Source organism: Peromyscus eremicus, chromosome 2 (assembly GCF_949786415.1).
Source record: "Peromyscus eremicus chromosome 2, PerEre_H2_v1, whole genome shotgun sequence".
Taxonomy (NCBI): Eukaryota; Metazoa; Chordata; class Mammalia; order Rodentia; family Cricetidae; genus Peromyscus; species Peromyscus eremicus.
Genome location: NC_081417.1, coordinates 115,768,271 through 115,795,044, shown reverse-complemented (window position 1 = coordinate 115,795,044; position 26,774 = coordinate 115,768,271). Strand labels below are relative to the sequence as shown.

Below are 26,774 nucleotides of genomic sequence, written 5' to 3'. Positions count from 1 at the left end.
CTGTTCTCCCAGCCATCTGCGCAGGTGGTACAAGCGGCCACAGCTGCCGAGGCATGACTTTTCCCCCCTCTCTGTCCTTCAATTTTCTCATCATAACCTAGTGGAGAACTGAAATCACAAACCAGAAGTGTGCCCAGCACAGCCTCTCAAAGCAGGCTGAAAGGGCAGGCAAAAGCTGATGTTGAGGACTTTCCACAGGATGTCCTCAGCCACTGAGGTACTCTCGCAGGCCGACCAGCAGCCAGCCTTCCACAAAAGCGGTTGGCAGCAACGGCAACCAGCAGCAGTCACTGAGCACTGGAGAGATGGCCCTGCAGCTAGGAGCTGTTGAGAACTGTTGCTGGCCTTGCAGAAGACCTGGGTTCAGTTCCCAGCATTCATGTCAGGCACTTCCAATAATTCCACCTCTAGGGAATTAATTTGAGACATCCACAGGCGTCTGCTTAAAGGGCAAAGGGATTTAAGAAAGGAAAATAAGACAGAACAGAGGAATTGTCACAGGGTCCTGGAAAAGGTGAGGAACGGCCCCGCACTGTTCTTCCACACCTGAGACTGTCCCAGCATCCAAGTCCCAAGAGGGAGCAGAGAGAGCTGCATTCATGCATCTCAGGTCTTAAGGGTCGCTGCAAGGCCACGCCTCAGGGGCATGTACTTCAATGTCATAGGCAGGTAGAGCGGTTAGTTACCTGCTGGTCTCTAGAGCTATGCTTCAGGGTCATAGAACAAGTATCCGCCACAGGGAATCTAATGCCCTCTTCTGGCTTCTGTAGGTACCCGCATACATGTGGCACACAGCCAAACAGATATATACATGAATAAAATAAATATAAGATCTTTTAAAATAAACAACAAAACAAAATATTCAAGACTGACCAGTGGACGTCTCTCTATGGCAAAGGCTACTATGATTTTTCTAAATGTGTTAGCTGGGCATGGTGGTACACAACTGTAATCCCGACACTGAGGCAGGTGTGTTACAAGTTTGAGGTCAGCCTAGGCTACATAGTGAGATCCTATCCCTGGGGGAAAAAAATTTTACATAAAAACCTATACCTTTATATTATGCTGGATTCCCCTCCTTTTTTCTTCTTGTTTTGTTTTACTCTGTTGAGACAGGGTCCTGGTCTTGCTGTATAGGCCTGGAGGGCCTCGAACCATAGTCCATGCTGGTGTCAAACTCAGCCCGTCAAATGCTGCCATCTTAATTTCTAAGTGAAGCTATTTCTCTTGGGGGGAGACTGTGATGCCTAGGCCGTTCTGGGTTACAGGCATGGTCAGGTCTAAGAGTCCTTTCCTGTTGGGCGGTTGTGGCGCACACCTTTAATCCCAGCACTCACTCACTCAGAGGCAGAGGCAGGTGGATCTCTTGAGTTCGTAGCCAACCTGGTCTACAGAGTGAGTTCCAGAACAGTCAAGGCCACGCCACATAGAGAAACTTGGGGGAGGGGGTGGAGACAGCCTGCTCCTAACCCCTAAACCTGGCTACAGTTTCCTTTCCTTCTGTAAGATCTAGGCTACCAGTTACACTATTCCCAGTTTGCAGTTTCAAAAGTAGAGATAGAACATGTTTGCAAACGCTTGGCTTCCACATAAAGGATCCCAGAGTCTACACTAGTGACATGTCACTAGAGCAAAGCTTTCAAAAGGTCTTCCCTGCCTACTTCCTCATACAACTGACTCTCTCCAGTTCCAGTCTGTAGTCTCGCTTCACACAAGCACTCCTTTCCTGTTCTCAGGGGAAGAGCTTCACTCAGCTGAGTCACTTAAAGCCTCATGGAACCAGATGTCCCATCATTATTTTTTTTAGTTAGTTATTATTTTATGTGTATGAGTGTTTTGCCTGTACTTTATTATGTCTGTGAACTATGTATGTGCCTAGTGCCCACAGAGACTAGAAGACAGCATGGGATCTCCTGGAACTGGAGTTACAGTTGTGAGTGATCATGTGGGTGCCAGGAATTGAACCTGGGCCCTCTGCAAGTGCAGCCAGTGCTCTTAACCACTGAGCCACCTCTCCAGCCCCCATCATCTTTTTTAAAACAAAGATCTTGTTTGTATATGCCCTTTTAGGATGGCCTGAAACTAGCTAGTGGTCCTCCTGCCTCAGCCTCCCAAGTGCTGGGATTATAGGCACACACCACCATGCTTGACCCATCAATATTTTTCAACGGTGTGAATAAAGAGCAAGAAAAGGAAGTAAGAATGAGACGATGTGGATGTGGTGGTGGTGGTGGTGGTGGTGATAAATATAAACTAACAATGCAAAATGATGATGATGATGATGATGATGATGATAAATATAAATTAACAATGCAAAATCTACCCCAGGCAAAAAGAGAAAGGTAAACCTTGAAGCTAGCAAATATATCTGAAGGTAAAGGTGCTTGCCACCAAGACTGACAACCTTAGTTAGATCTCTGGGACCCACAGGGTGGAAGTAGAGAACTGGGCCCCACAAGTTCACACACAATAAGTAATAAATATGAAAACAAACGACAACAAAAAAGAAACTCAATATTTGTAAGGGTCCTTTCTTTCTTAGAGACCCTTATGGGGAGAATAGCTCTATCTAAAATTTTAATGCAGTTTTTAAAATGCAAGTGTCAAGGCTCCCACCTCCTTCTGCTTCCTCTAGTCTAGCTGTTCAAGGAACACAATCAGATGGGTGTCTGAAGCAGCGGACAGAGGCAGGGTTTACTGGGGGAGCCTGGGAGAGGGGAAAGGGCTCTGGGTAAGAAACCAGCAGATACCGGAAGCCTGGAAGTGAGATGCACAAAGAGCAGCGCCTCCAGCAGGGGAGAGCAAGACAGCCATGTGCAAACCTCTGGGGCAGGCGGGGCAGGGCATGCCTACCGGGTGTGCTAGCCGTGGTGGACGGCTGTCTGTCTAACAGACCGTGCCGGAATGCTGCTGGTAACAGGCTCAAACCCCCACTGCCCTAAACCTTCGATACAAACATTTCATTATCAAGGTGCTTTGAGGGAAGGAAGTTACAAAAACAGTGTCCAACATAGGATGAAGCCACGCAGGAAAGAAAGACTGGAAAATAGAAGTAAGTAAATGCCCAGGCAACAAGGAAATCTGAAGGAAAAAAAAGGGGGGGGGGGTAAAGCAGTGGTTCTCAACCTTCCTAATGCTGCGACCCTTTAATACAGTTCCTTATGTTGTGGTGACCCCAACCATAAAATTATTTCATTGCTACTTCATAACTGTAATTTTGCTACTGTTATAAAATGTAAGCATCTGTATTTTCTGATGGTTTTGGGCAACCTCTGTGAAAGGGTCTTTTGATCCCCAAAGGGATCTCATCTCGACCCACGGGACTAAAGCTACCTCGTGAGGGATGGGCCTGAGTCATAGGGGATGGATATGAGTCCTGTCTTTTCTTTGAGCTCCATGCTAAAGAATTCTTCCACTAGCTATATCCCTGACCCTTCAAAGTTGACTAGGTCAACCTTGTCCTTGAACTAGTTAAGCAGTCATGGTAGGCCTTTAGCTTGTCATCCTCCTGCCTCAGCCACCCAAGCAGCTGATATTACGGGCATGTACCACCATGTATTTTAAGATTTATTGGGGTGGGGAGGGGTGTGTGCATGTGAGTGTCAGGTGCCCATTGGACGCCGGGTGTTAGATCCCCCAAAAGCTGATAATATAGGATATAGGCAAGTGTGATCCACTCAGTGCGGTTACAGGGAATTGAACTCAGGTCCTGTGGAATAATCTGCGCTCTTAACCACTGAGTCAGCCTGACTTGCATCTTTTCAGTGTCAACAGACAATGCTGGAGGACCTGAGAACAGTCCATGCTCTGTTAGGACCAGGCTGGGTCACCACTCACATCTCTTCCCTTCATATCACTTCCTATTATGCCTCGTCAGAATGACTCAACATGTGACCAGGATTTGTACTGTGATTTACTAATCTCTTGAAATCTCAGACTAAACTGGCCCGGAAGCAAAGGGAGGAGGAGGGGAAAAAAGCACCGGATTTCATCTTGAAACTGTCAATCTCACCTCACTGACTATCTAAAGATGGATTGGGAAAATGCCCGGTATGACCCAGTAAACCCGGTGCTGGAGAGACTGCCCCGTGGTCAAGAGCACTAGGTGTTCTTGCAGAGGATACAGGTTTGATTCCAGCACCCACACAGCGGCTCACCACCAACACCTTAACTCCAGTTCCAAAGGACCCAACGCCCTCTTCTGGCTTTCTCAGGCACCCGGCATCCAAGTGGTAGACAGACAGACAGACATGCAGATGAAACACTCATATGCATGAAATAAAATTAAACAAAAAAAAGTAACAGTTAACTGCCAGCCTGCTCTCTGAGGGACCATCCATTCCCATGGTTATGTCTATTCCAAAAGGCTCCTACTAGAGATCCCAAAGTGCTTCCCGCGCTAACAGATGGCCTGTGGGGTACCAGCCCCTTGACTTCAAGCCGTGAGCTTACTCTAAACAAGTCTCTGGTCTCCGAATCCGCATTGTTCTTTCGAAAAGAGCACATACCTGAAGCCGCATGCTCTACCAGGGAGACTAACTTTGGAGACACTTCAGAGTGTTCACACTTACTCCACTCCCGGAGAAAGGAGGAGACAACACAGACACACAATTCAGAACTGCCCGGGCTGCTCTCCAAAGGGTGCGTGAAGAGAGTGACATGGTCACTACTGTGACTTCCCCCTTTTCCTTATTATAAACCAGGACACCTAAGAGCCTCTGGAGATGACTACAGCCCAGGCAGTGCACGTGCCTCACCAGCCAAGGCAGCGACTGATAAAGCCGCCAATAAAATCAGTTGTTCTAGAGCCACTCCACCTCATGGGTATAAATAGACTCCACTGCACTGCAGCTTAAAATGACAAACAAGTCACACAGCCGTCCTCTGATCTCCACACATGTGCTGCAGCGTGCACATACATGTGCCAATGTGCACAAGTTTAAATTTTTTCATCGTAAGAGGCTAAAGATATGGCTCGATGTTTAAGGGCGCTGCTGCTCTCTGGAGAATTTGGGTTCAATTCCCAGCACCCAGCTGGAAGCTAACAAGTATCTGTAACTCTAGTCAGTTCCAGGGGATCCAATGCCGTCTTCTTATCCCTGGGGCACCATGGAACACATGCTGCAAACATACATGCAAGCAAAACACCCGTACTCATAAAATAAATAACGATACCATTTTTATGCCCACTTTGGTGAGGTTTAGTCTGTTTCTCCCTTTGTCATTTGTATGACCTTCTAAGAGCAGCAACTACACTTACGTTGTGTAGATATCAATAAAATAAATCTGTACTTGAAAAGTATAGAGTTGGGTGTAGTAACACATATCTACAATCCTAGCAACTTGGGGAGGCTGAACCAGAAGACAAATGGGTTCTAGGCCAGCCTGGTCTACACAGCAAGATCTTGTCTCAAAGAGGAGGAGATAGTGTCGCAATGAGACCATGATAGCAGAGACTGGGTCCTCAGAGGGAGCAGCCATGATGGGGTCCTAAACAGACCACTGGTCTGCACGGCCTAACACGTGGGCCTTGCATAGCAGAGTGTTGAGGAGCTGATTCCACACCTTCTTTCCTTCGGTCTCCCTTCAGTGGCCACTCATCACTAGACAACCAGAAGTGCCAGCCATGGTGACAGGCTGGCATTCAGCGCTAGCCTAGCCTACGTAGCTGAGTTCCGGGCCAAACTCAGCTACAGAGACGACCTCCAAAACAGTAAGAAAGAAGCCAACAGCCGCAGAACCAGAACTACAAAAATATTCTCTCGGAAGGTCCTGAAACAAGCGTGCCAGCTCCAGTGCGTTCCTGGCTTCTGTCCCTAGAACATCCTGCAGCCGCCAGGAGCTCCAGCTCGAGCTCAGCCACCATCTGTGACTGCCTTTCAGAGCCACAGCACAGAAGGGAGAGCAGTTTCAGGCAGCAGGCTGGGCTTGGCAAGGCTCCTCTGCACATCAGCCAGGATAGTCAGGGCTGCAACACGACATTCAAAACACCTCTAGTGGAAGACGAGGATTCACAGCCTCCTGCCTTAGCCCCTGCTAGCCAGACAGATGGCAATGATGGGATATATTACAATTTTCCACTGAGGTCTGTGTGACAAATACACTCTACACCCCAGACAGACCTTGAGTTCAGGTTTATTTCAAACTCCCAGCAATCCTGAGCTTCTGTAATAATAACTAGGCCCACGACAGATACCAGATGCACACTCAGCAGGCCCATTTATTGAAATATTTTTCAATATGAAAAGAAATACCAAAAAGCTACAAAAATCCTAACTCAAAATAGGGCTTAACCTTGCACTTCAACTCTCTCAAGTTTCTTGGGTCTGGTCTTTATTTAAAATTTTAACTTCTAGAGCCTTTGAGATGATTTGGTGGGTGAAGGTCCTTGCCCCCAGGTACCACATGGAGGAAGGAGAAAACTCCCAAAAGTTGTTCTCTGGCCTCCATACATGAGCCGTGGCTCATGCATGCTCCATAACCCAGGCTGTCCTGAAACTTCCCATTTCTCTCTTGACTCAGCCCCTCAGCTGGGACCTCCTGACCTCAAACTGGTGTTTTGAGCTGGGTACAATGTATGCACACAACAGAACCAGCTACCTGCCCTATGGGCTGACATGAAGGATTTCTTGAGCCCTGAAGCTCAAAGGAATTGTGTACTGTACTGACCTGTGTCTGTGCTAGGTACCAATAGTGTCTCTCTATCTGAAGAGCCTCCTACCTCCAAGTGCCCCAGCCTGGTGTGGCAAAAAGACTTCTCTCTTAAAAAGTAAACAAAACTCTTGGCATTCTGCTCGTAATGAGCAGAATTATGTCATTGAAGGGTTTTTTTGTTTTGTTTTGTTTTCTTTTCTTTTCTTTTTTAGACAAGGTCTTACTCTGTAGTCCAGGCTGTCTTGGAATTTATTATATAGACTGGAATTATGTAATAATAAGTTATTATATAATTTATTGTATAGGCTGGAGTTTATTCTATAGCAATCCTCCTGTTTCAGCTTTGAGTGTTAGGATTACAGGCATGAGCCACCACACTGGCTATAAAACAAACAAACAACAACAACAAAGCCTGTTTTATAGGTGCTGAAGAGATGGCTCAGCAGTTCAGAACAAGTACTGTTCTTACAGGACTCAAGTTTAGTTCCCAGCTCAAGTCAGGCAGATCACAACTGCCTCTTAAAATCAGCTACAAATAACCTGATGCCCTCTTCTGGCCTTCTTGGGTACCTGCACTCATGTGCACATACCCTCACACAGACACATACATACATAGAATTTTTAAAAAGTAGCAAATCGTTTTTTAAAACTTTACTGGGGCCAGAGAGACAGCTCAGTAGTTAAGATTCTTTGCTATTCTCACAAAGATCAGATCTCAGGATCTACATCAGGCAGTTCACAACTGCCTCTCCCTCCAGAGACATAGGCTCCAATATCCTTTCTTCTAACCTCTGCAGGTATCCACACACATGTATATACATGCACATATATGTGTACACACAGAGATGGACATACATGCATGTGAGTGCAAGCACACATACAAACATAAATTAAAAATGAAATATTAAAAAGAAAAATATGTCCGGGCAGTGGTGGCACATGCCTTTGATCCCAGCACTCGGGAGGCAGAGCCAGGCGGATCTCTGAGTTCAAGGCCAGCCTGGGCTACAGAGCGAGATCCAGGAAAGGCGCAAAGCTACACAGAGAAACCCTGTCTCGAAAAATCAAAAAAAAATAAAAATAAAAAAAAAGATTCAATTCCTAACACCCACATGGAAGCTCACAAATAAAAATCTTAAATTTGGGTTTGTTTTTTTTTTTTTTAATGATGCAAAGCGATTAAATTTCTCAGTATCTGTCACATTTCCACCAACAGTGCCTGACTTGCCTCACTCTGGTCCTAACCTAACCTCGCCAACACAAGAAAGCCTCCAAGATAGCTCTGCCATTGCTCTAGCTGTGCAAACACTCAATGGTTGGCTACCTAAAGTCACAGAGCTGGGGTGGGTGTTACTGAGAGCTCTACATCATAAAATGGTTAGCTTGCCGGAAGGTGCTTAATCCCAGCACTCAGGAGGCAGAGCCAGGCAGATCTCTGTGAGTTCAAGGCCAGCCCGGTCTACAGAGCAAGATCCAGGACAGGCACCAAAGCAACACAGAGAAGCACCAAAACAACACAGAGAAATGCCGTCTCAAAATAATAATAATAATAATAATAATAATGATGATAATAATAATAATAATGGTTAGCTTAAACAAGTACAGCTTTGGAATTTAGAGAGTTAACAATACAGGGTTTGTCATGAAGCATGAGAAACTGAGTTCAATACACAGTAGCCATGTTAAAAAAAACATCACCATGGTGGCTTGCACTTGTGATGCCAGCACTGGCAAGACAGGAGGACCCCTGGGCTCCATAACCAGTGAACTTAGCTTAAGTGAGTGAGGAGTTTCAAGAAAGTAGGAGACTGAACCAGGCGGTAGTGGTGCACACCATTAATCCCAGCACTTGGGAGGCAGAGGCAGGTAGATGTCTGTGAGTTCGGGGCCAGCCTGGTCTACAGAGAGTTCCAGGACAGGCTCCAAAGCTACAGAGAAACCATCTTGAAAAAAACAAAAAGAAAAAGAAAGTAGGAGACTGTCTCAAAAAATAACACGGAAAGCTAGAGATGGCTCTGCGTACGGTTCACTGCCTATAATTCATTACAAAGCATCCAGCACCCTCTTCTGACCTCTAAGGGCCCCAGGTACACAGGTGGTGCTCACACACACAAGCAGGCACTCGCCTATACTCATAAAGTCTTTAAAAAAAAAAAGGGGGGAGCCAAGTGTGGTGGCACATGACTTTAATCCCAGCACTTGGGAGGCAGAGGCAGGTGGATCTGAGTTTGAGGCCAGCCTGGTCTACAGAGCGAGTTCCAGGACAACTGGGGCTGTTACACAGAGAAACCCAAACAAAAAGATGAACGAAGCCTGATGTGAAGACTGACACCCAAGGCTGACTTGGCCCCCATACACAATACATGGGTTCAAACACACATATACATACAAAAAATAAAAATACAGAAAAAAGTAATAATATGTGTAATACATGGAAAACAATGCAAACAAACTACAATTACAGATAACTGGGCAAATGTAATCTTCAGTTGTTTGTTGCTGATCAATGCTCTGCAATATTTAAGCTGGGTGATTCTTGCCATGGATTCTACACAGTCATCCTAACTCTTGACCTGGTCAAGGGGGGGAGGAAGGATTTCAAAGGGCAGAACAAAATGAGTACCCTGGTGCCTTACATTTAGGTTCTCATGACCCTCACAGAATACTAAAGCTCAAATATGTAGCTAGAGTTTTCCTGCCTGGCCCACAGTCAGGTCAAATCTGTCACCCGCCAGTCCCACAGCCGCTCAGACCCAACCAAGTAAACACAGAGACTTATATTGCTTGTATGGCCGTATCAGGCTTCTTGCTAACTGTTCTTACAGCTTAAATTAATCCATTTCTATAAATCTATACCTTGCCATGTGGCTCGTGGCTTACTGGCATCTTCACATGCTGCTTGTCATGGCGGCGGCTGGCAGTGTCTTCCCCCCTCCTTCCTGTTGTCTCAATTCTCCTCTCTGTTAATCCCGCCTATACTTCCTGCCTGGCCACTGGCCAATCAGCGTTTTATTTATTGACCAATCAGAGCACACACAGACCATCCCACAGCACCAATACTATGAGCTTTAGTCAGGAGAGACAGGGCGTGACAGCACCTCACCATGGATCTCTTTCGGGCAGACAGACCTGGGACTCACTCTGCAGACTAGGCTGGACTTGACTTGCATTCACTGGGCCTCTACCTCTGCTTCCCGAGTACAAGAACGCAAGTGTGAGCCACCAGAGTTAGTTATACTAGGAGCTTTCACAAGGCTACGCAGGCCAGGAGAGTCTTCAGAATGCACGAAATAACACGAAAATTGAGAGAAAGTAGACCACAATGGAAGCCCTCAACAGCTAAAATGGTCCCATTTAGCCATTGGTGGTGGTGATGGCCATCAAAATGGAGTCATAGTAAATGGGCTTAAATTAAAAAAAAAAAATCTAGCAGGGTATGGTGGCACACATTTCACATTTGTAATCCCAGCACTCAGCGGCAGGAGTTGTTCAAGCCCAGCCACCCTAGGCTGCATAGGAGTCCCAAGTCTATATACAGCCAAAACAGGTCTCAAAAAACTTTAGTTGATGAAAGTCTGGTCTACATAGTGAGAGCCTGTATTAAAAATCAAAAGGAAAAAGAATCTAAGAGCTAGGTAGATAATAATAGCTCGATCAGTCGCCACAAGCACGAGACCTTCGACTCAACCCCACTACATGCATAAAAAGCTTGGCATGATGACAAATGCTTGCAATCATAGCACTAGAGGCAGAGACAGCTGGATTCCTGAGGCTCCCTGGCCAATTGGTGAGCCCCAGATCCCAGAGAGACCCCGTCTTAAAGACAAAAACAACTGCATAGCTCCTGAGGAACAACACCCAAAGTTGACCTCTGAAGAGCACACACACATGCACATGTACACATACACAACCTCTGGAGAGCACACACACATGCACATGTACACATACACAACCTCTGGAGAGCACACACATGCATACGTACACATACACAACTCTGGAGAGCACACACACATGCACACGTACACATACATAGGTATACTACAGCTACGTTGGCAAACTGTCCTGTGCTGTTTGGGCTAACTGCTCTGGAAGAGAAGCTTCCCTCCCCTCCACTCCGTGCCCATTTCAAATTCAAGGCTCCTTTTCTGGGGATAGATTGGTTCCCCTAATACTAACAGGAAGGGATAAGAACACCATAGCGGCCCACGGGTAAAAACATCACATATGTGAGAACAGCCAGAAGGTGAACCATTTCCACCAGATGTTTTCTGCTGTCTATTCCATAATAAAGCAGTTACGGTGGGAAAGAGAAGTCAGCAGTTCAGCCCCAGGAAGCTCAGCCATGGAGAGAAAGCTCAGTAGGGAACTAACTCCAACTGACTTTCTCAGCTTCCCGGGTCGATCTCGGCTGGAGGTTGTGAGTCTCTGATTTGATGGTGTTAGCTCTGTTTGCTCAATCAGGCTATACCAGGCATCTCCACTGGATACTGAGTTTGAGCTCCTGACCTGTCTTGTTATCTGTCCGCTGCTTCTTTGTTACTTGTTAGTTACTCCTTTGCTCTGCTACATTCTTAAGGAATTCACTCATTCAAAATCCAAAGCACAGCTTTTCTACTGACTGTACAGAACACAGACCCGCACCGACATACCTGTGTGTACATGTACACATACACATACACACATATACACACACAGGAAGAAGGAAGGACAAACGGATAGAGCGATGGACAATGGAAGGGAGAGAGGGTGGGAGGGAGGGAGGAAGGGAGGGTGGGAGGGACTGAGGGAGCAAGCAAGCTAGGTCAGCCCAGATATATAACCACAGGAAAAACAGTGCGGGAAAGTAGGGCTATTTTTCTCAGAGGTGCCTTGAAACTATTCAATTATCTGAGGAGCCAGTGGATGTAATTTATGTGACACTGAAGACAGAAGCTAGACAAATGGATGGCAGCTTCCTGATGATCATTTCAAGGACTTAGCTTTCATCTCTGTATGAGGGGAAAAAAAAAATCTCCCAACAATTAGACTCATGCAGCATTGGAGGAGCCCACTCTCAGTGCCTGGGGGATGAGCTGTCAGCTGCCACTGTAGGGAACAGGCGTAAAACGGCCAATTGGGCACAATGACCCAAAATCCCTTTCAATTCTTAGACATTTTAGAAACTGAATAATTAAAACTTACCAGGTTCATTGGTATGCATGGCGTTTAGTCCTAAGAACTCTGGAAAACCAAAACAAAACTGTGGAAAAGGGATTTTGTGCTTCCTCCAAGCTGCAGACTTCATTTCCCTAAAACGGAGGGACTGGGGTTGGTGCAAGTCAAAAAACCAACCTTTTGGAAAAAAAGAAAGCATGTCCTGCGATGTATCCACTGAAGGAAAAACCCGGGAACTCTATCACAGGTTCCATCTACACCTGCTATTCTAACCAAGCACCAGCTACTGTCTTTAAGAAGATGAATATCCAAAATAAGAACCGAATAAAAAGACCAATGAGCCCATTTTCACCCAGGGGAGAGATCTGACCTGACGGTTTCCAGTGAAGACAGACAGACTGTCATCTGCACAGGAACAGAAGCAGCTCCACAAACTGGGAAGTGCTGAGACCAACGGCTGAGAAAACTCCCCCTGTACCCCAGGCTGGCCTTGAACTCACAATCCTTCTGCCTCAGCCTCTGAAGAGGCTGGATTGTAGCCTATGCCACAACGCTTAGCTTGATTTGTACAGTTATTTGTGTTAGGTAGTAGTGGTGGGTACCTGGAACATGCGGCCTTGAAAGTGTCTTGGCTTATGTGTGGATGTCAGAGGTCGGTTTCCCGCTTCCATCCTGTTTTGGGGCAGGGTCTCTCTTGTTTCCTGTGCATGTGTTACAGTTCCACAAGCTTCTAGGTGAGTTTCCCACCTGTCTATAGGAGTGCTGGAACTAGAGATGCATGCCAGCCACCACACACAGCTTTTTACCTGGCTTCCTGGGTCCCGGGAATTGAACTCAAGTCATCAAGCTTGAGTGGCAAGCACTTTTACCCACTGAGCCCATTGGAACATTTTTAAAGGGCCAATTTTACTTTGTGCAAATTTTATCTCAGTAAAGCTGGTTTATATATTAACAGCAACAGAAAAGCATTTCTCTAATAATGAATCTGACCACTCAGAAAACCCTAAGTCCACTGTTCTCCATCCGTATCATGAACAGAATGGACTAGGTTCTTCTCCCTTTTCCACTGTAAGTTCACTCTACCCAGAACACCAGACCGCACCTCCACCTGGAGCTCAGTTCAAACATCTCCTCAGAGACCGGACTTCAGTCTGATCTCACTATAGCTCTGTGGTAGAGAGCTTGCCCACCTCGCATCAAGTGGCCTTCCAGTGACCAGTCATCGCTGTGGTATGCAACCTTCTTGATATACTTACACAGGACATAAAACATAAGAAATGTCACACTTTACCCTGTTTGTTGAGCTTATGTCCAAAGCCTCTGAACTCAACTCCTGATAAATTTACTATGTAAATGGTGAGAGACTATGGTTGAAGTCATTTACAACCAAAGGGAACCTGTCACTGAGGAGAAAATGAACGCCCAACTGAAGGTACAGATGGCATGAAGAAGTCCACAAAAGAGCCACCTGCAGTGGGAACAGTGTGGAAGAGCTTCAAAGCCAAGGCTGCCAACAGATTCAGAAAATGAAAGGCGCTCCAGGGGAAAGTTACATCTGAGCCATGTCCCCCACCCACCCGGGCTCTGACTTCAATGCTCCACCCACACACGGACACCTCACTGGAACATCATGAGACCTACAACCTGAACCCTGAGCCGTAAGGGCCTCAAGGTCAGAGAACAAGCTTTGCTCGCATGCCTCCCCATGCCTCCCATTGGCACAGAAACTGCTTGTCAAATGCCTACTGAAGAACACTGGGCTCCGGCAGTATTCCAAACCTCACACTGTTACAATGAAGGCTCATTTCTACCTCCTTACCACCACAGATGGTTTCTATTTTAGACCTTTTCGGCCCTTTTTGGGATTGGGGGTGGTGCTTCCTCTCCATAGATGTGTTGTTAAAAAAATGTTTTGAGGGCAGAGCTTCAAAACCCAAACCCCACAAACCTCTCTAGCCTACCCAACTTGTTTCCTGTGACAACAGCCCAGACTGGCCTGGAATTCTCAATCCTCCTGCCTCAGCTTTCCCGAGTGCTAGCATTTGGAGGATGTGCCACCCTGCCCTCCCAACTTAAAGTGTCTTTTGCACCCCCGACACGTGGAGGATGTGCCACCCTGCCCTCCCAACTTAAAGTGTCTTTTGCACCCCCGACACGTGTGGAGAGCTAAGTTCCCAGGGTTTCCTACCACCTGGGATGCTCCTGTCAAACGTGTCCCCTACACCTAAAGATTTCGGGTAACCGCGGTGATAGTACTAAAAGGTGAAGCTTTTAAAGGTTTTAGCTCCTGAGGCTCCCTGATCTCCCTTGAGAATGGGGTTACTTCCCCGGTTACAAAAGGTACAAGGCTGGGTATAGCTTAGTTATAAGTTTATAGTATAGTTCATCCGTCGGTACAGTTAGAGCATACGGGTGGGAGAACAACTTACAAGTTGGGCATGGCGGCAAAGCCAGTAAGTAATCCCAGCACTCAGTGGGAAGTCGAGGCAGAAGGATAAATCATGACTAGAAAGCTTACCTGGGGCTACACCGTCAGACAGCATGTCAAAAGGGCGGTGGTCAGCATGATGACTCAAGACAGAAAAGGCACTTGCTGCCAAGCCTGATGACCTATCAGTGCTCGACAAGAGTCCCCACAGCAGAACTGACTCCTATAAATTGTCCTGTGTCCTTGAGGACACAACCACCCCACATAAATGTACTTAATACATTTTCAAAACCAGCAGCAACAAAAAGCTTTAAGCAGCCCTTAACCCTCTCCTCCCTTTGACCTCTTTAGCTCATTGTCAGTGCTCAGGGAGCCAGCACGGAACCAAAGATCCTTAGGACTGCGTTGATCTTGGAGAATGCCAGTCTTCCGGAATGTGCGAAATGACCAGGCAAGGTGGCAAGCACCCGTGATTCCAGCATGTTAAAGAGGCTGAGGCAGGAAGATCACGTTCACAGCCAGCCTGGGCTACACACTGAGTTACAGGCCAGGCCAGTCAGTCAGGACTTCACAGAAAAGATTCTCTCTCTGTCTACTTGCTCCAAAAAATGTTGAAATGAATTTCTGTTGCTTTAAACAACAGTGTGAAACACTCTGTCTTAGCAGACAAACAGATTAAGATACACTATCTCAAAACGCATTTTTAAGCAGTTCCAGGACAGCCTGGGCTACAGACAATCTCAAACTGGCCCAGGCTATGTGGCAAGTGATCAAAAAAAAAAAAAAAAAGTGCTCAAGAACTTGAGGCAAACAAACATATTCTCCTAGATTCCCCCAGGACCAGAACAGTACATGACATCATGAGTTTGAATCCAGCTAAAGAATCCCGGGTTTGAATGTCAGTTTATCTAGCTGTCTGACCTAGGGCAAGTTGCTCAACCTCTGGGGCCATTTACTTGTTTTTAAAATTATACAACAAGAACTGCTACTGTGTAGATAGGCATGCAGATTATAACTAATAGGAACAGAAGAGGACATCCAGAGTCTGGCAGATGCTACACTCACTGCAAACTTAGGGCCAAGTCCCAAGAATTACAGAGTGCCAGGCAGGGTCCCTGGTTAGTGATGCAAATAAAAAAATGTAAAAAGTGACGTCTATTAAAGTGCAAAGTCTAGAAAATAATTAATCGTTAGCTTCTTCAGAACCTGATGATCGGGACTAATGCGGCAGCGTTTCCGCGTGAAGCGAATGCTTGCTGCCCAGTCATTTCCCTAGTACAAAAGTTCTCAGGCCTGGAGGTGAGGCTGTTAAAATGTAACACAAACCACCCAAAATGGACTTTATGGTGCTGTACAAATGAGACCTTTTGTACTGTGTCTGAAAGGCCAAACAGAACTAAATATCAGTGCAGGGGGAGGAGGGGTCAGAGCAACCCTAAAAACTCTCTAGCACCTAATACTTTTAAAAAAAGACCAAACTCAATTTGCTAAAGGAAGCTCATGTTTGAACGCCTGACCCAGGAGAAAGCCCAGAAACTTCACGAGGAAGACATCATTTCCAATGCTACACAGAGAGAACAATACAGCAGAATACAGCACCATTTAATAACGTAGCCAACAGACCATCACAAACTGTCTATTTCTAGTAGTTTGAACCCCAACTTACCAGCTTCATGTTCATTAGCCATCACTTGAACTCTAGAAAGCTCAAAGTTTCATAAACCACATTATACCACAGAGAGAGAGAGAGAGAGAGAGAGAGAGAGAGAGAGAGAGAGAGAGAGAGAGAGAGAGAGAGTGTTTTCAAGGAACACGCCCCAACAGAAGGCAGGTATCAGACCCTCCCAGAGCTGAAATTAAAAGCAGTTGCAGTTAGGAACTGTCCATGGATACTATGAAATTGGACTCAGGTCCTCTACAAAAGTACTATGTGCTCTTACCTGCTGAGGCACCTCTCCAGCCCGATACATTATTTTATGTGTATCTTAAGACATAAGCAATGGGAGCTGGAGCAAGGGGCACTGAGCAGATGTGTAACAACCTGCCTTAGACTTGGTGCAGCTCAGCAGCCATGCTTAGGTGTGGCCTGTGCAAAACACCATAATGCTAAAATAACCCTTTGCTTTAACAGTAGAGATATTAATGAAGAATAAAATGATGCTCTGTACATGTGTTCATGAGTTCTAGTGGACAACAGTTCTAGAGAGAGTATCCAGTTATGTTATAACAATTAAGCCCATCTCCTCACCTGATAACTGGTATCATCTACCAAATTCTAAGTTTAAGAAACACCTTGTGCTGGCTAGTTCTCCGTCAACTTGACACAAGCTAGAGTCATTGGAGAGGAGGGAACCTCAATTGAGAAAATGCTTCCAGAAGATCTGGCTGTAGGCAAGCCTGTTGGACATTTTCTTAATCAGTGATTGATCTGGGAGGGCCCAGTCCATTGTGGTAGTGCCGCTCCTAGGATGGTGGTCTTGGGTGCTATAAGAAAGCAAGCAGGCTGAGCAAGCCATGCAGAGCAAGCCAGTAAGCAGCCCTCCTTCATCAGCCCCTGCCTCCAGGTTCCTGATCTGCTTGAGCCCCTGTCCTGACTTCCTTCAGAACAGGATGATGGAAAAAGTGATGTGGAAGTGTAAGTCAAACAAACCTTTCCTCCTCGAGTTGCTTTAGGTCATGGTGTGTCATCCCAGCAATAGTAACCCAAAGTACACACTTCCTCTGAAAGTGCTCCCCAACAAGGGCTAGCGAGATGGCCCAGTGGGTGAAGGGCCTGCCACAAGCCTGACAATGAGTTTGACTCCCAGAACCCAAATTAAGTTGGAGGAGGGAAAAAAAACAAATCTTGAAAGTTGTCCTCTGACCTACACACACACACACACACACACACACAGACACACACACACAGACACACACACAAATAATGATAAGCAATTTTTAAAAGGAGTCCCAATACTCACAAGACTGATGCAGTGAGACTGAAGCCATCTTAGACTACAGTGTGAGTTACAGGTCAGCCTTACATCCAGAGCAAGCAAGACCCTATTAAAAAGGGTCCCCCACGCCATCATCCTTTCCCTGTGGCCCCCAGAGCCAGGCATGCACTCTTGCAACTCTTCAGTCGCTTGCCTGCTTCTCTTGCAGCTCAGCAGCCCTTTCAGAGAACACACCATGTTTCACTATGTACTTCACAAGCCGCACTGTCCAGATCATAACACTCACTGCAAGACACTCCAGCATTCAGTACCGACTGCTTGCCTACAAGAAGACTCTAAATAACCCCAACCCCCAACAACAGAAGACTAGCTATAGCCACAGGTCTCAAAGTGCAGCCTGAGGAGAGCTGAGCACCCAGGAGATGTCTCCAGGGTCCATGAGGTCCTCCTTCAACTACTTATCTGTGTGAAGTCAGCCTTCAAGCACTGTACCACAAACTGAAAGAGCCAAAGACAATCTTGTGTTCTTCCACAAAGACATTAAAGACTGGAGAGCTGGGTCTGGAAGCCAAGCATGATAGCACACACACACCTATAATCCCAGCACGCAAAAGGCTAAAACAGAAAAGTCAACAATTCAAGGCCAGAATGGGCTATACAAGCAGGCCCTGTCTCCAAAAAAAAAAAAAAGAGTTGTGAAAGATTTAAAAAAATTAATAAAATTAAGGGAAAAAAAGAAAAGAAAAAAAGGAAACTAAACTCTGAGATTACAGGTGACAAAGAAGATTTAGTGACTCAATGAAATGTGCACTTATTTAAACTGGATCTTAGAAAACGCATGAACAGACAAGCAAATGCTATTCAGAGAATATCTGCAAATTAGGTTTTAATTTTACTACAATGTTTGCATCTGGAAATAACCTGTGGAAACAATTTAAACCATATACCTCAGCTGCTCCACAGCTTCCCTAGCATGCAGACGCTCTGACTTCGATCCCAAGCAACACATAAAACTGGGCATGGGGCTGGAGAGCTGGCTCAGCAGTTAAGAGCACTGGTTGCTCTTCCAGAGGACCTGGGTTCATTGCCCAGCACCCACATGGCAGGCAGTTCACACCTGTCTGTAACTCTAGTTCCAGAGCTTCTGACATCCTCACACAGACATGCATGCAGGCAAAATACTAATAAACGTTTAAAAAAAAAAAAACTGGGCAATCGAGGGTGGTGACGCACACCTTTAATCCCAGCATTCGAGATGCAGAGGCAGGTGGATCTCGTGAGTTCCAGGACAGCCTGGTCTACAGAGTTGACCATGTAGGCTCCAAAGCTACATAAAGAAACCCTGTCTCAAAAAAAAACAGCAAAAAAAAAACTAGGCATGGCCGGGGTGGTGGTGGCGCACGCCTTTAATCCCAGCACTCGGGAGGCAGAGCCAGGCGGATCTCTGTGAGTTCGAGGCCAGCCTGGGCTACCAAGTGAGTTCCAGGAAAGGCGCAAAGCTACACAAAGAAACCCTGTCTCGAAAAACCAAAAAAAAAAAAAAAAAAAAAAAAACCTGGGCATGGTGGCCCCTGCTTACAATGCCAGCACACTCAGGAGGTTACAGCAAGACCAGAAGATGACCATGGGGGTTTGGGAGAGGGCTCAGTGGGTCAAGTACCTGCTGTGCAAGAGTATAAAAGCCTTGAGTTCAGAGGCCCAGAACCCAGGCTAGACTCAATGAGAAGTCTTACTCTGTGTCCACAGAGCACGGATCAAACCAAGGGCTTCCTGCATGCTAGGCAGGCTACCAACTGAGCTAGATCCACAGTCCAAGAGACTGTCCAGCCCTTCATTGACTTGGGCTTGTTCCTGGGTCTCACCAAATGGGAAACCAGAACGTAGCATACACTAGAAATCCTGGAATGAGCCAAGACCCTGGATGAACCAGGGAATGTTAACCATTTAAAGATGCTTTAGATGCAATACTGAACTCTGACTCAGGCCTCCAAACCCCTCTATCCTCAATTCTCAGGAAATTTCTTACATAAGTTGCACATTTATGACTTAATGAGTACCCAAAAGCCTGAGCCCTTTGAACGAGGTCATCCTTTCAGAGAGGAGCAGCTCACAGCCTCATTTGAAATGCTAGGCCATCTGTAAAACCCTGGCAAGAACGGCAGTTAATATTAAGAGTAGAAACAGGTTCCTTCTTGAACATCTTTTCTGTAGTCAAGTCCAAGATGCTTCCACATGGAACTTCTCCAACTCCCTACCCTTGAGCTACTAGACTCCGATATTAAAGGGGGCCTGTTCTCTGATACCACTATCTGTCAGACCCTTAAAATGATAAAACCTAGCAAAGAAAGCTATCACAAAATATCAGAGTTCTGGGGGGGCGGGGTTGTTGTTCCTTCTGAGACATATTTTCCTTATATAACCCTCGCCCAGGTTAATCTTGACCTACCTACTTCAACCTTCCACGTAGCAACATTACAAGTGTGTACCACCGAGCATTCATGTGCTAGGACTCTGTCAGTGCTGGGCAAGCACTCTACCAACTGAACTCATTCCCACCACAAATAGAACTTTTGATGGGACATACTCTATAGCGGACCACCTTTGTATGTACACATATATACATACACGTGTATGGGTAGTGGGGGGGAGGGGGGCTAACGTTCCCTGTGAGAGAATGTAAGGCTCAGCTCCTTGCAATTTAAGGCAAGTCTTTCTATTTCTTCACAGTGGGTGCTAAGAAAATACAAGCCCAAGACCTGGAGGCGGGTCCTGAAATAAGGTATTTGATAAGCCTCAGCCTGCATGGCTCCAGGCAGCCAAGGAAAGGCCAAGGGAAAAACACCTATCACGAAGCTAATCTCAAGTCCTTTGTAAGCCTCGCTCTCACCATAATTCAAAACTAATCAAACTGAAGCAGGCTGCGTGTGCAACTGCTGGTAACACACACACACACACACACACACACACACACACACATACACACAATTTATGACTGGACTTGTCCCTTTAATATAGACAACATGAACCCTTTTTGCTGCATTACAATTTGCCAGACCCCAATTTCAGGGGTAAAGCACATGCCACAGGGAGAAGATACACTAAGAGGCACACCTAAGCTGCTCCTACTGGCACATGCCTATCATCCTAGCACCTCGTACCTGGGCAGAGACTGGAGTTCAAGAGATCAAGTTCAGCCTAGGCTACTTAGGGAGTTAAAGACCAACACAGTTCATATACAGTCTTGTCTCAAAAAGGTAACTTTTTAGGAAAAAAAAATTTAAGGCACATCCTTTTCTTAAGCAATGTGATCACCTCCAGCACCAGGGGTACCGACGCAGTGGATATGCAGCCAGCGGATAAAGCAGACAGCTACCGGCCTTCACTGTACTGTATTCACCGAACAGCTGATACAATCAACATGGTAAGTGTAGAGGCGGGAGGTGGATTCTGCAGGGCAGTGAGAAGACTTCTTCCTTCTCCAGAGCAGTGAGGTCACATAGGCAGCTTTTCGCCAGACTGTGGCTGCAGGAGGCCAAGCCATGTAGTCAAGAGCCTGGCCAAATCCAGGCTGGAGCAGATGGCCTGAGCTACTTTCCAAATGAAATTGCTACTGACTTCCTGGGTTTGCCATGTTTCACCACCACCTTCAAACATAACTCTAAACTGTATTTTCAGAAGGGTTCCTGCCTTCACTAGGAGGTTCAAAGCAAGCAGCAGGTGACAGGAAAATAAATACTGTGTTCTTACAAGACAGTGGCCCCTAAGACTCTCACATAGACCTCTAGAGAGAGAGAGTGACATCACACGCGCCAAGTTCACTAGGAACAAGCCACTCTCAAAACAAATCACAGTCTTTTATTTCTCTTCTTTCCCTGGTCAAGTTTTTTAATTAGTTCATGGGAGGAAAAAAAGGGGGGGAGGGGTGTCCCAAAAACATTTAAGTCACTTTTACTGGGTGGAGAAAAGAAGGCATTTAATCCTAGCACTCAAGAGGCAGAGGCAGGCGGATCTGAGCTCAAGACCAGCCTAGTCTACAGAGTGAGTTCCAGGACAGTCAAGGCTACACAGAGAAACCCTGTCTCTAAGAAAAAATTATAGAAACCAAACTTCAGAACAGGGCAGAGTGTGGTGGAGCATGCCTAATCCCAGCCCTAAGCAGGCAGAGGTAGGTAGATCTGCATTGCGGGCCAGTCTGTCTACAGTGAGACGCCGTCTTAAAAGAAAATTTAAAATGAAAAATGAAAAATGACAGGGGATCGGACAGGTGGCTCAGTGGTTTGGAGCACTGGATGCTCAAGAGGACCTGGATCCAGTTTCCAGTACCCATATGTCTCAATCATCTGTTAATGCTAGTTTAATGGGATCTGATGCCCTCATTTGACCATTGTGGGTACCAGGCATGAACATGGTTCATATACAGATAAAATATTCATTGATTTTTAAGTCTGGTAGGTGCAAGAGGTTAAGGATATGTCACTTAGCAGGAACCTTACTTATGAATTGACAAACCACATACAGCAGAGGGTGGATATGATAAATCCATGTCTTCTAAGCTAACCAGTATGTTTATAAGGAGGCCATTAACTATGCATGCATGCAGATTCCCTTTACACCCGATGTGGGTTTTTTTTGGGGGGGGGGCAGTTCGGAGACAGGGTTTTTTTTGTGTAATTTTGGTGCCTGCCCTGGATCTCGCTCTGTAGCCCAGGCTGGCCTTGAACTCAGAGGTCTGCCTGGCTCTGCCTCCCGAGTGCTGGGATTAAAGGCCACCACCGCCAGGCTCTGGTGTGGTTTATGTATAAGTCTTAAGCTGCTGATACCGACAATGGTGGTAATACCCTGGGGCAAACAGTGGCTGTGATGTTCTACACTACTGAAAACCCACCAGCCTTCTGTATCTGTTTTTGATAGTTGTTTCCATCCCCCAATGGACCAGAGGGGAGCAGAGAAGTGGACTTGAAGCTGGATCCCCTGCCATCAATCTGATGGGTGTAAAAGTGGAAGAGACGTGTGAGGCCAAAGAATGGAGTCCAAGACTGCTGACTTCCGAGAACCGCCATATTCTCTACCTTGGGAAAAAAGAACATGACACACTGTCTCAGCTCCAGACAACCTTAGGTGTCTCCATTTCAGAGACTGTCAGTCCAAGTAAGGCAACTCTAGAGACTAGAGGTGACCAGGCTGACCTCCTCATTGAAGAAGTGACGACTGTGTGAGGTTCAGGAAGAAGTGGCAAGGAAAAAAAAAAAGGAGAAAAGTCTTTGAGGCTTGTTAGCTGAGTAATTAAATGCATATTAGGGTAAAAGCTCTTACTGGGCATTGTGGCACACACCTTTCCGCCCAGCACCTTCAAGGTGAATCTGTGAGTTCCAGGCCAGCCAGGGCTATATAGTGACTGTCTCAAATAAATAAATGAAAATTAAAAGAGAAAAAAAATTCATACATGTGAATAAATTAAATTTTTTAAAATGAGAACACAAGACAGCCAAGTAAAAAGTCTTCAAAACTCCTAAGTAAAGAAAACAGCTACCTCCTCTTTTTTTTTTCCCCCCCGAAACAGGGTTTCTCTGTGTAGCTTTGCACCTTTCCTGGAACTCACTTGGTAGCCCAGGCTGGCCTCGAACTCACAGAGATCCACCTGGCTCTGCCTCCTGAGTGCTGGGATTAAAGGCATGCGCCACCACCGCCCGGCTGCTCTTAATGCTCTTTTAAAAGGTAGAAAAGGAGCCAGGTGTGAAGAGAGGTACAGGCCTTTAAACTCAGGAAGCAGAGGCAGCTGGATCTGCGTTTGAGGACTACACTTATACAATTATCAGACTTAAGGCTGACTGAAGAGCAATCAGACATCTTTGCCCTCATGTGCAAAAGCAAGGCCAGCAGAGCCTGGGAGACAGAGCACCAGGAGCTTGCCTTCTTCTCCAGCCTAAGAGGAGCATCATGGAGGTATGTATCTCCTCAACTAGGCTGACCTGACCAGCAAGATGCCAAATTTCCCCCCAACTACCTCAGCATGAAGGCCATCAACTATCCGGCAGTAAATGGTGACTTCGGAGTCAAGTGCATGGACTTTGAGTGAAGCCAGGCAGCCTAAAGCCACCAATACAGGTGGCTACCCCTACTGCCCATCTGAAAAAGGAAAGGGCCACTAGTCCATCCACAGAGGCCAGGTGTAAAAAAAAAACTCTTTCATTCCAGAAGTAAAGGGCAGAGGATGTTATGAAATGGGCTGGTAATTATGCTGGCTTTGTCTCTGCCAGCTTTCTCCATAGCCTCACCTGGAAGAAGCCGGATCCTACACACAAACCCTCAGGTTGCCCCCCTCCCAAACTGTATTCCAAATACGGGAAGAGTACATTAGAGGAGACGGGGATGTACGTAGCTCAGGAGTATTGGGCTTGCCTAGCCTTCAAATCGGCATGAAGTTCGAACCTAACTGAGGGTTGTGGTGCACCTACAACCCCAGCTCCTGAGACAGAGGAATGACTAGTAACTTAATAAAGCCCTATCTCAAATCTAAGGGCTGGTGAGAAGGCTCAAAGTATAAAGGCACTTGACTCTTACACTGAGGACCTGAGTTCCACATGCACAATGATAGGACCATACTCACATACAAAAAAAGATTTTAAATTTTAATTTAAAACCGGTGTTGAGTGACGTTCCTTGGTGCGATACCTGCCTAGCCTTGGTGCGATACTTGCCTATGTTTCAATCCAGTGGTGGGGCCAAGCCCCCCCCCCGCCCCCCGCCCCCCGCGCGCGCGGCCTGAGGTAACAAAATACAATCTGGTACACATAAACGCTTCTGTATCAGACACAGGTGTGAGGAAGGAATCCAAAGAAAGGCTGGCTTTTATTAACCGGCTTCAGAAGAATAAGCAGCCTTTCAGATGCTTAAAGGCTTTCCAACATTGTCCGCCACCCACCTGTTCACACTTGCAGATGCTTCTGAAATGCAGATTCGTGAACAATTAGCCCACAAGAAGCAATAACCACTTGGACACACATGACAATAGAAATAGGGAGGGACCTCCCGGGTAACACATTTCATGAGCGAGTTGCTAATTACCCTCAACTGCATCCTAGAAGGGTATGCGCCCCGCAGTTCCTCGCAGTTGCTTCGCCTTCTCATGCTCATTTATTCCTTTGGAACCGGGAGCCAAGGAAGAGGGGAGAAGGGAGGAATTTGCCATACTAGGGAGATGGGGCAATCTAGACCCCCAACTTTACCGCGCCCGCCGAGGGACAGTCTCAAGAGGCCATCTGCAGCAAGGCTGAAGTCAAAATGCAATTTATCAAAACGAGTCTCCGGGTCTCCAGGCGGCCAAGCCGGGCTGGAGGAGGAGGGGAGCTGGCGGGGACAGTTTGCGGCGGACGCCAGCAGCGACCACAGGCCTTTCACCACCGCCATGCAGCGCTCGGCTCCAGGCCGGAGCGCGCGCGAGGGGCCGTGGGGGAGCGCGCCGCAGAGTCCCAGCGCGCCGGCCGGCCGCCGCGACTCCCACAGGTGGGAGGCGAGCGGTCCCCAGCTCCTCGCCGGGAAAGGGGACGCGCGGCTCGGCAGGACCGCAACAGGGGACCCAGGGACTCTGCATTACGGGAGGCGCGGCGTGAGAAGCCAGTTCGGGTTCCCGCCGAGCGGCTCGCCTAGGTTCCCTGGGCCCGGAGCGCAAGGTCCCCCCACCCCCCACCCCTTACGCGCGAGCGACCGGTGCAGTCGGAGACGCTGCCCGCCAGCCTCGGCCTCCTCCGGGCGCGGTTAAGCCGCGCGGGCGGGCGGCTGGTTGCATGCGCCGCGGCACGTACGAGCCCGCACGGGCACACGCGGGCGGGGGCAGGGCGCCGGAGCCGAGGGGACCGGTGCCCGCGACTGCCCCGCTCCCGGCCCTACCACCCACCGGGCTCGTCTCCACCCTCGCTCCCCTGCTCCCCCGGGCCCCTCACCCGTGCTGGCCTTGAGGTTCTCCCGCAAGAAGTGGCCGCTGGAGAGATGCTGGAGGCCAAAGTTCTGGGCGATCCTCTGGCATACGGTGCCCTTACCCGAGCCGGGCGGCCCGAGGATGACCGCACGCAGGAGTTTGGAAGCCATGGCTTTGGCGGGGAGGGGGGTGGCCTGGACCGCAGCCCGCGCACTTTGCCCGACAGCCCCTGCCTCGGCACCCTCCGCAAGCGGGGATTCGCCTGCCACCCCTATAGGGGAAGGAGAGGCTTTTTAAGACGGCCCCGCCCCTCAGCCCCGCCCTCCGCCACCTCCTCGCCCCGTGCCACGCCGGTGCAGCGCTGCGGGAGACCCCGCCCGGCCGGCGAGCTCGGCCCGCTGGGGTCAGAGGTCAGTTAGACCCACCGGGGTCCTTCCCTGCACCCCAGCCCGGGCGCGCGATCCCGGGGATCCCCTGCCGGTCCCCGCACGTGGGCTGAGCGGGAGCCGTTCGCCGGCCGCTTCTCGGTGACTGTCGCATCCCCAGAGTGGCCGCTGCCTGAAACTAGGGGGGGGCCCACCTCCGCCCCGAGCAGCCGAAGAGAGACACACCTCGGCGGAAAGGAGCGCGGCCAGACTTAGCCAGGATCTCGCTGGGCGGCGCCGCCTCTGCCCGGCCGGCCGCGCGGGACTCGCTTCTTACGTAAGCCGGGAGCCGGCTCCCCGCTACAGCCGCCGCGCCCCCTCCTCTCCCCTCCCCTCCCGGCGCGTCCGGGGCCAGGCTGAGGCTGCGGGGGCGAACGGAGATGGAGACGCCCTGAGAGAAAGGAACCGCCTGGGGACCCAGTCTATTGTCAAGGGGACGGAAAAACACAACTTGTTGAGCGCCTACTCGGCGTCCAATTCTAGGCTGTGTGATATTATTATGCAACCTTTGCAGGTACGGATGGAGGAAGGCTTGGTATAGAAACCATTCATTTATATACTTAGCAGTGTTATTTGTTTTCATCCATATGGGGGGATCGAACCCCCTGAGACTATCCCTTAAGCCAGGTTATCCACAGCAGGTCCTGGCAAGAGAATAAAAAGTTGTGGGCGGGCCTGAACTACATATTGATACCCGCTCTAAAAAAAGAAAAAAAAGAAACACCAAAGCTGGGTGGTGGTGGCGCACACCTTCAATCCCAGCAGAGGCAGGTAGGGATCTCAGAGTTCCAGGCCAGCAAGGTCTACTGAGCGAGTTCCAGGACAGTTAGGGCTACACAAAGAAACGTGTCTCGAAAAACCGAAAAGAAACACTTTATTGTGTGCCCAACGCTGTTTTGTGTGCTTGATATACAGCAACGACAAGTGATCGAATCCTGCCCCCATAGTTGCAGCCGCAGTATTGAATCCTTGACTGGCTCCAAAGCCCAGCGCCCTGGAAATGGGGAATAAAAGGTTGCCTTTCGCTTGTACTCCGACCTATAGCCAGATGATTCCAGGACGTCTTGTGCCCAGGATGTGTTATTCCCAACTCTCTGTTCACCAACTCAAATGGAGGTTTTCTTTTCCTTGCCCCTCCCATATACGAACCCATACTGCAACATGCCTCTGCCTTTGTTTTGTTTTGAATCAGGGTTTCGCTTTGTAGCCTAGGCTGGTCTTGAACTCACGATGCTCTTGCCACAGCTTTCTTAATATCAGGA

The 26,774-nt window shown here is 47.9% G+C and overlaps 1 protein-coding gene across 1 annotated transcript in view; it reads right to left on the bottom strand.

Moving 5' to 3' along the window:
* Positions 1 to 25,368, bottom strand: part of Ak4 (adenylate kinase 4) — a 61,657-nt gene extending 36,289 nt beyond the window's left edge. The window contains exon 1 of the mRNA XM_059254578.1: positions 25,113 to 25,368. Within this exon, the coding sequence (XP_059110561.1) occupies positions 25,113 to 25,257 (145 nt within the window). The 5' untranslated portion in view covers positions 25,258 to 25,368. The remainder of the gene's footprint in view (positions 1 to 25,112) is intronic.
* Positions 25,369 to 26,774: the final 1,406 nt, after the last annotated feature.